The 10,041-nt window shown below is 35.9% G+C and overlaps 1 protein-coding gene across 2 annotated transcripts in view; it reads right to left on the bottom strand.

Annotated features, from left to right (window-relative positions):
- Positions 1 to 4,575: 4,575 nt before the first annotated feature.
- Positions 4,576 to 10,041, bottom strand: part of DNAJC10 (DnaJ heat shock protein family (Hsp40) member C10) — a 52,180-nt gene continuing 46,714 nt past the window's right edge. For both annotated transcript variants that reach the window (XM_043577225.1, XM_043577224.1), the window contains exons 21-23: positions 9,139 to 9,258; positions 7,205 to 7,309; positions 4,576 to 5,879 (exon numbers count right to left, since the gene is read on the bottom strand). In XM_043577225.1, the coding sequence (XP_043433160.1) occupies positions 5,868 to 5,879; positions 7,205 to 7,309; positions 9,139 to 9,258 (237 nt within the window). In that variant the 3' untranslated portion in view covers positions 4,576 to 5,867. The remainder of the gene's footprint in view (positions 5,880 to 7,204; positions 7,310 to 9,138; positions 9,259 to 10,041) is intronic.

The following is a 10,041-nucleotide window of genomic DNA, read 5'->3' as shown; positions in this document are numbered from 1 at the left end:
TGGGTACTGCACTGGTTCCCACAGGTAGCCCTGTGCTTATGCTGAGTGGTGAGTGAAGGAAATGGCTCTGCCAGCTCCTTTATTCCTGGAGAGGTCTGTGAAGGCTGCCTCTTTGCCACATGGTCAAAGATAAACTAACCTCCCTATTACGTGCCCCGTGTTCTCATTAGATCGCTGTTTCCACACTGTATGTCCATAGGCTGTTTGTCCTTCCTTTCCTCCGGGAAGTAGTCCCAATGTCCTCCAAGCTTTCCCAGAACCAAACACACTAACCTTTAACACTCCAGGCTTTAAGTCCCATTGGTTGTAAGAACTCATGAAATTCAGGCCTTCTCACATTCCAAGCCAATTGCTAAGGGGATTAGTTTTCCCTGTGTGTCTCTTGCCCTTCCCTGGGACTCTGGCTCCCTCCTTACTGCAACAGCCACAATCCATTTCTCTCCCAAGCTGAATCTCCACACTTCCTACCTTCTTTTATGTGGCCTCTTTTCTACCTTTAGTTGTGGAGCATTATCAGTCTTCAGATTGATTTCTGGGGTGCTTAACAACATATGATAGCTACGTCATTGTGTTCACGGGACATGGTGAGCTGAGGGGACTGCTACTCTGTTGTCATCTTCCCCTCTCAGATTGTTCTTTTTTCTTAATGTAGGTTTTTGACCACTATAAACTTACACTGGAACTGCTTTTGTTGCATCCCCTAAGATTTGGTAGGTTGTATTTTCATTTGTCTCCAGGTATTTTGTTTGACCAATTGATAGTTCAGTAGCATGTTTAGTCTTCACACATACAGCATTTTTCTCGTTTTTTTCCCCTTGTATTTTACACCATCAGAAAAGATACTTGATAGGATTGAAAACTTCTTAAATTAATATTTGTTTTATAGCCTAACATATGATCTATACTGGAAAATGTTCCCTGTTCATTTGCGAATGTCTATTCATCTGGTCTAATGTTTTCTTTTTGATTTTCTGTCTAGATGACCTACTGATGAAAATGGGGAGATATACCCTATTATTGCTATTTCTACCTTTAAGTCTTAACATTTGCTTTATATATTTAGTTGCTCCTAATTTAGGTGCGTAATTGTTGGGTTGATCCCTTTATCATTATATAATGAGCTTGTCACTTATTACAATCTTTCTCTTAAAGTATATTTTGTCTAATAAGCATAGCTAGATCAGCTTTTGGTTTCCACTGGTAACTTCTTCCTTCTCTTCACTTCTGAGCTAATGTGTGTCCTTAGAGCTGTAGTGTTTCTAGTAGGCAAGCAGATCATTGGGTCTTTTTTTAATCCATCCAGCTATTCTATGTATTTTGAATGGAGAATTCATTTATATTTAATTATTGATGGGGAAGGCCTTATTATCATTCTTATTTGTTCTCTGGCTGTTTTATAGTTCTCTTGTTCTTGCTCTCTTGTGAGTGTAGAGATTCATTTTATTCTATTCTCGTTAACTTTTGTGCACCTATTACAGGTTCTGCTGTGTGATCACCATGAGTCTTACATAGAACATCTTTATATATATCAGTCTGATGCTAACAATTAAATTTTACCCTCCTACAAAAACTACCCTTTTACTCCTTTATTTGATGTCCAAATTTAAGTCTTTTTAGTATGAACAATTATAGTTTTACGACCTTTGTCTTTCAAACTTTATACTAGATTTATAAATGATGGAACCACCAGCATCACATTAGAGTACAGTGATTTTAAGTATATACTTTGGCCAGTGAGATTTATATTTTCACGTTTTGTATTGACTAATGCCTTTTCATTTCAGTTTGAGTCTCATTAATATTCCTTGTAAGGCTTGTCTAATGGTGATGACTTCCTTCAGCTTTTGCTTATCTGGAAGACTCTCACTTTTAATTCTGAAGGACAGTTTTCTGGGTGTTCTTGGTTGGCAGTCTTAAAGTTTCCTCCTTGTTGTGATATTGCACCAGGGGATGGGGTTAATGATGAGATTGTGCCATAGCTTCTCTTGCCCACTTCAGTGTGTGTGTGTTCTCATTTACCTGATGTGTAAGAGTCACTTGGCTGGTGTCTGGATTTCTTTCAGAGGGAATAGTTTTGTACATATCTGTATGTTCAGTGTGTCCATGGGAGAAGGTGAATTGAGGAGCCTATCTCACTACCTTCTGTTGGAACCAATACATATATTTTAGTATTTTACCTCCTCACATAAAATGTTTAGAATAGCAGTTATTTAATGAAGAGTTCTCTATCAGTAATTAACATGGAAAAATTTTTCATAGACATTAGCACAGATCTTTTTGAATAGGTCTTTTGATCTTTTTTGAAGAGGACAGCAGGTACTAAAGAATGATCAAGTGATCAGACAATGCAATGAACTGATCAAGATACCATATCAGCTAGTCTGGCATCAGCCTCTAGCTGTACTTTGGGTTAATCACCTTTCACAAAATGGATCCAACTCCTTCCTAACAAGGGGACTGGGTGACAGGATATGAATCTAAGTGCAAATCTACTGTTAAATATAAAAGAGACTCAAGTTGTGAATTACTAACATTTTTAGATACGATAATACAGTTCTATTTAGCGTGGTGGTTGACTTGTCATTACTCTTACTGAAAATAAGGTATTCACCAGAGGAATCTGGGTGTATTTAAAAGTTTCAGTATATGGGGTGCCTGGGTGGCTCAGTTGGTTAAGCGTCCAACTCCGGCTCAGGTCATGATCTCGCGGTCCGTGAGTTCGAGCCCCGCGTCAGACTCTGTGCTGGCAGCTCAGAGCCTGGAGCCTGTTTCAGGTTCTGTGTCTCCCTCTCTCTCTGTCCCTCCCCTGTTCATGCTCTGTCTCTGTCTCAAATAAACGTTAAAATAAAAAAAAAAAAGTTTCAGTATATGTGGAAGTAGCATATTACTACAAAGATCATTTCCTTTTCATCTTCAGAATCACTTAGAGGAATCACTATAGAAAATTTAAAATGCACTTTGTTAATTTAAACTTTGTCCTATTTAACAGTTAGGATGGACCAAATAGGTCTAATTTAAGACATTTACCTGAGTTTGGTAAACCTGTGGACTAATTATACAAAAATTCTCTTAAAATGGCTTAAAAATATTACCTCATTAAAGACTTAAATGTAAATGTGTCCCATGGGAAACAACACAGCAATTCTGATAACTGTACCTAAGAAAATGCCTGCTTTGAATACTGTTAGAAAATGCAAAAATTTAAGGAAAACTTTTACCATATAAAAATAATCTCATTTTTTTATCTTAATCATATACTTTAAGTAAAAACGATATAAAAGACCTTAAATAAAATTTGGGTAATTGGAATAAGTAAGCACATTAATGTAAAAAACACAAACTCCAAATTTCCTATAGTCACATATTTAAATGTATCTAATATCCAAATACAGATGCCTGATAGAATACTCCCTGGTGTGCCAGATATGGTGCTGTGATACCCAAGGCCAGCTGCACACAAAAATGGTGTTTCTGAGAGAAAGGGCATGTTTTATCAGGCACTCTTCAGAGTGCTCTACTTACATGGCTGTTAAAACCTTTAATTCTGCCAGCTGTTTTCGACACTGAGATGACTGTAGAAAATAGCCTCCTGATGGATACTGTAGGATATATATATATATATATATATACATATACATATACTATTTAACATGACTACCAGCAGCCCTGGCTTTAGAGCCAATTCCACAGGCACATACTTAGACCAAGTTACAGGATACATATTGTTTACTAATTTTTTTTTTTTTTTTTTTTTTTTTTACTGCCTAAAATGTTTCTTAGTAAGTCTGGAATTATATGTATGGGTAGTAGTTTAGGTACCTTTAAACCTGTTTATAGGTTCACTGTCAGAACTGTGAATTACAGACAAATGGGAGACAGGGACCATCCCTTGGACTCCTTCTACATATGCTTCACTGTCCAGCACAGTGGTATTCAAATAATTGGTACATTAATTCAATAAGTATTTACCAAGACTTCTTTAGGTCTTCGATTTTGACATTCTTATAGAAGCAAGCCAATTTTGAAAGATTTCTAGGCAGTGAAAATTTAATAAATGAAAGACACTTGCCATTACTGATCATAATTCAGAAAGGTTGAATTAAGGTTAGAAGTGGTGGGTGTTCTGAAACTGCCCATGTATATGATGTGGAATTCAAGGTTAGGACTCCAAGGATACAACTGAAGCAAAGTAGGAGAGAATATGAGGGATTGGGTTAGATTTGAAAATAAAATCTGGGGGCGCCTGGGTGGCTCAGTCGGTTAAGCCTCCGACTTCAGCTCAGGTCATGATCTCACGGTCCCTGAGTTCGAGCCCCGCGTCAGGCTCTGGGCTGATGGCTCAGAGCCTGGAGCCTGCTTCCGATTCTGTGTCTCCCTCTCTCTCTGCCCCTCCCCCGTTCATGCTCTGTCTCTCTCTCTCTCAAAAATAAATAAACGTTAAAAAAAAAAAAATTAAAAAAAAAATAAAATCTGTTTTTGTAGAAATTACAGTGATAAAATTAGGAAATTGGGGAAGGAGATAAAGTAACATTAAAAAAAATAAAACGCTTCCAATATAATAAAGTAGAATCCTAGTAAGTTTTTGAGAAAACTGTTGTTGTTTAATTCACTGACCTCTTTTGATCAGAATTTTTACCATTCCATAAACTCTCAACTGTAACTAAATTACTGTACTTTGCTGACAATGTTTTGTGAAAATGCAAGCAAAAACTTCTTGGATTCTTTTAGTCTGAACAACCGAGAAATTAAAAGATCCCATCCTTAGATTTATATAATTGATTTTCTTAAAAAAATAAGTTCAGTTATGACAATATTTATCTGGAAACAGCAGCCTCCAGCAGCAAACTAACAATTGGAATAACCACAATGTCATTATGAGTCATAGTGAAACAAGCCTGAACACTTTTTGTATCTGAGTAACAAATCAGACAACAGTGAAAAACCTCAACTATGGGGAAGGCAAATAGAGGATCTACATCAAAACAAAGTCCAAAAGGCAAAACCATAAATATTAGAACAATGCTTCAAAAGTCAACTGCTATCACAGGGAAAACATTTATGAAAGCAATTCAGAAAATAAATGAACATAGATCTTTAAAATATAGAACTCTAAATACTGATATATTTGGGATACTCTACAGTGCCCAGTTAATAGCTATAAATATTGTTTTCCTCAGGTATTTCTAGATGCTGTAGAAATCTATTGGATTTATTGTTAAAATTTTTTTCTCAATTGTGAAAAATTAAAATCAGTTCTTCAACCTTTAGAAAGGAAAGAAAAAAGAAAATCTCTTCACTATAATACAGCATGAAAATAGGGTATCTGCTTGCCACATCGTGTGTTTTTTTTTTTTAAAGACACTATGGTCAGAATCCATTTCACACAATCTTTAAAACAGGTAACTAAATGCCAAGTTTTTCTTTTCAGGACAGCCACAAAACTTGAGGGAATAGATCCCAGACATATATGTACATGACAGAGCAGGCTGCTGTTTGAGCCAGCCAGTTTTAGTATCATTTCCAGGGGTCAGCAATCTATGGCCCACGGACTGAATGTGGCTTGGCCTGTTTGTGCATGGCCCTGAGCTAAGAACAATTTTTAACTTTTTAAAGGGTTGTAAACAAAGCAGACAAAGGAATATGTGACAACTGTACATGGTCTACAAAACTTAAAATATTTACGATCTGGCCTTTTACAGAAAAAGCTTGCAGACCTTTCATCTATACCAATGTTGTACAGAATTCAGACAGTGCAATTACAATTCCAATGTTCATTTATTCCGACCCAGAATGCAGCAACGTCCTAAAGAGGTCTTCTTGATGTCATTTGTTAGAATTCCTTTTCTTTTTCTTCATCTTCATCATCATTAAAGTTCATCCTACAATAATGTAAAAGTGATTGAAAGAAAAAAGTATGAATTTACATTAAAATGTTGGTTAGTTTATAGTACTTTATCTTTTAAAAATAATTATTTAATGGATCACCATATGAAATATACCTTGCCTAAATGTAACAATGGAAAGGAAAAGGGATATCTCTTAGTTCTTACCTGCTCATGCAGATACTATCAATTACAGTTTTACAGTCATATTTTGGTACCTTTCTAAACTGAATTTCAATTCTGATATTCTGGCTATGACTAATAACATTTTCTGTTTCAAATGCTTTTTTTTTGTTTTTTAAATTTTTTTAATGTTTATTTATTTCTGAGACAGAGAGAGACAGAGCATGAGTGGGGGAGGGGCAGAGAGAGAGGGGGACACAGAATCCGAAGCAGGCTCCAGGTTCTGAGCTGTCAGCACAGAGCCTGATGCGGGGCTCGAACTCACAGACTGTGAGATCATGACCTGAGCCAAAGCTGGACGCTCAACCGACTGAGCCACCCAGGTGCCCCTCAAATGTTTAACTTAAGATAAAAGTCACACTTTAAAACCTCTTGAGGAAGCGAAAATAAATCAAAACACCAGAAAAACATTTTTGTTCCCTAAACCCAAGGAAATAATTGTAACCATCTCTTTCCTATCTTTTAGATTTGGATAAAATGTAACCCTTGATACAGGATGTAAGGCTTTTTATACTGGAGTGTGCAGTTCTAATATGGTTCTATAAAGCCAGACATTTCTAGCCCTCTCCAGAATATGTGCTGGTTCTTTTGTTCTTCTTTCACCTTATAGGGAAACAATCCAAGAAACTTCTATGTGATTTTATTAAGTTCCACTCAGAAAGCATTCCAGCATTGACGGACTCTTTGGTCTGTTTGTATGTCCTAGAATGACAATGACTTAAAAAAGAAAAAATGAACACTTCTTCCAAAGAATAGCAGAGGTTGCACTGTTTGATAAAATTCTAGGAGGGGCTGAAATGAGTATGGGTTCTGATACATCCTGACTGTACCAAAAGAAAATCTGCTATGCAAAGTATGTTACGAGGCTCCAGTGTATTTATTCCTAACAAGTCAATACTTTATTTACATTTTAACAAAATCTAAATAATTTATGGCCATAGTTCACTATGTTTTAAATGGTTGTACTTGTGCAAATTTCTACACTTTTCAATATACAGAGGTTACATTCTGATTGTCCTATTTTTGAATTAAGAAACTTCAACTTTACTATTTTTTGAAGCTTCCATTGTACCTGTTTATTGATAAATATAAGGTACAGTATAAAGCTGGCTGAAGTCAGCTCTAGATTTAGTCCTTACCTTATCTCTCTTTCCATGATTTTGAAGATTTTTCAATTTTTCATATATTAAGGTAGCAATCTCTTTTGCATCTCTGGTATCTATTTGCTCTCCCCAAATGTTTCTCTAAAATAAAAAACATTCTTCTTATAATCTTTTAGGTGTCTAATCAAAACATGACATTTGCATCTAAGAAACTTGATTATTCCTTAAAGTTCTAAATGTTTAAAACTCAAATTTCTTCAAGGAAATAATGCTACAAAGCAGTTAACTCATAATTTACTTAAATATGACACTGTTATGAACACATTTAAAGTATTTCCTTGGAAAAAATGCATTGCCAGCTCTAACTAATCTAATCTAATTCAAAACAACTAAAATATAAAGAAAAGCCATCCCCCAGAGGACTCAAATCATTCTAATCTTATACATATGTCATTGGCACAGTTAAAATCCTGACCAACTACAACACTAGAAAGTAATGTGTATCTCCTGGTTTTCATCTGCCCACAGTAGGAAGGTGGCTGAAAAGCAGTGAAGGGGGCAGGTCAATATATCAAGCTTTACTTTGGATCTGGAGTCATTTGCTTCCTGCTTCCTAGTGGGAACTCCACACTATCTGTTAAGATCTTGCTTTTGTGTGTACCTGCCCACTTGGTTTGTACTGCTGTTAACTGCAATCATTATTCTGCTTTGGTTTTCAAATCTGGTCTGGTCTTCTGGATGCCACCTGTCTCAGTTTGTACAGGGATATTTTGGTGTCTAATGTCTTCGGGGCTCCTCTAGACACATGGTAACATCATCTTTTCAAAGAGCTCCTTCTATGGCCAGATTAATTCTGTGACTGCTCATTATATTGATACTTTGCTTACATCATTCTACCTGAGACCCCTACTTATGCTACCCATTTCTCAGCTATTCTGAGAATTAGAAAGCAGAGCTAGTGATTCCAAAGGGATGAAGTGAATTCAGATCCTGATATAAGCTCCTTTACTCTCACTGAGATGTTTACCGTAGGCTGTTCTTAAGACAGAATTAGCCTCTTGGACCAATCAAAGTCCTTCATTGAAACATCTAGTTGACAATTCTAGACTTCTAAAATCCATCTAATTTCTTTAACTCTATTTTAAAATATAATTTCCAATAAATAACCTGACATGTTAAGCTGATACTCCTCAAAAAATATATTTATTTGAAATGTTTTACCATAAAACATGAATACATGGCAAATCCTTATTTATTTAATTACAATTCTATTGTCAAAAATATCATTCTTTTACTCAGGAAGATAGCAAAAGTCATGAGTATTTTCAGTTAGCAATTACAGTGGTTGAAAGATATATGCATTTATATAAATGATAGTAGAGGGTATCGCCTGAGTTTTAAGATCCATTGGTAAATGTCTAATTTTCTTTTTGGGGGAAAAAAAAAAGCATATTGTCAGTGGCCCAAAGAAGGGAGTTGTGACCAAGCCATGGACCCTAACTTTTATTTTGCAGTCTAAACCACTAATAAATATTCCTCAAGACAAATGTTCAGGTACTAGTCTACTTCAAAAGTATGATAGTATTCTTTTAATTTTTTCCTTTCCTGGAAAAAATAATAATAAAGGTAATATGTTAATTGTATAAAAGTAGAAAATATAGAACTTCACAGAATATAATTATGTTGACTTCCCCACTCAGAAAAAACTACTCTAGTATCCTGCTATGTGTCTTTAGTAGTTTCTGTAATTCACTAGTATAAAAATTTTAAGGAGTGGATCATATCAACTTTGAGACAGAAAAACCTTTGAAAATCACTTGATGTATATGTGAAAAGACGCTTCAGTAATATGCAATAAAATAAAACATGACAAAGGGAGGAGAAGCTAATGAAAACCTTCACACTAGTAACAAATCTTTTCAACTGGGTCTGCTAAAAGAAAGGCACATACGGGAACACCAAATACATACCTTTGCTTTTTCGTAGGGATAAAATTTAACAGTTGGATAGGCTCTGATACCAGCTTTCTGGCATGTTTGAGCATAAGCCTGACAGTCTACTTTTCCAGCTTTCACTTTTCCTTTAATCATCTGAAAAGAGAGAAGTGGGGTTTGCCATTCACTGTGGTATAAACTATTTTGGCAACCACAAGGCAACATGATACTAAAATTTTCACATCTTTGTCATAATAAAGACTTATTTCAAAAACTTAAGTTTTAATCCTTTCCATACTAATAAGATTGCTTCCAAATTTTTTAGTGGCTCTTATCAAGAAAAACTCCTTCCTGGTCCCCATACCTTGTTCATCACACCACAAACTCCCGATTCTGTCCTCAAACGCCTTCTCCCATTCTCTGGTCTCACCTGCTGAGGTAACACTCTTCATTTTGCAGAAGGCTGTCGACACCTACATTCTCCAGTTCCTCTCTGTCAGGTGTCTTACATGCTCCTTGGGGTATGTGCATGTGGTCAAAACAGGATTCTTTTCTTAATTGTACTGGTTCCTCTAGCTACCTCCTTGCTTCTCTTTTTTTTTTGAGGTTAGTCTTTCATTGCTTTTCCTCCCTTATCATCTCATTTATCAACAGATTTTAGTCTAGCTTCTGTTTTCAGTGCTCCCTCCACTGAAACTGCTCTAAGTTCTGCAGTGACTACTTGCCAAATTGAATGGACACTTTTCGGTCTTAATGGGTACCTGACATTGCTAAACATGCCTTTCTTTTTTCTTTCTTGGCATTTATCACTATTCTCTCTTGGCTTTCTTACTCCTCAGGCTGTACTATCTCATTTCTAGCATGGGGACCTCTTTCTACACCTGCCTCTCAAATTATAGTATTTAATCACAGTTGCATCTATGGTGAACACTTTTTTCA

Source organism: Prionailurus bengalensis, chromosome C1 (genome assembly GCF_016509475.1).
Source record: "Prionailurus bengalensis isolate Pbe53 chromosome C1, Fcat_Pben_1.1_paternal_pri, whole genome shotgun sequence".
In the NCBI taxonomy this organism is placed as follows: Eukaryota; Metazoa; Chordata; class Mammalia; order Carnivora; family Felidae; genus Prionailurus; species Prionailurus bengalensis.
This window is presented reverse-complemented; position numbering and strand designations above follow the sequence as displayed.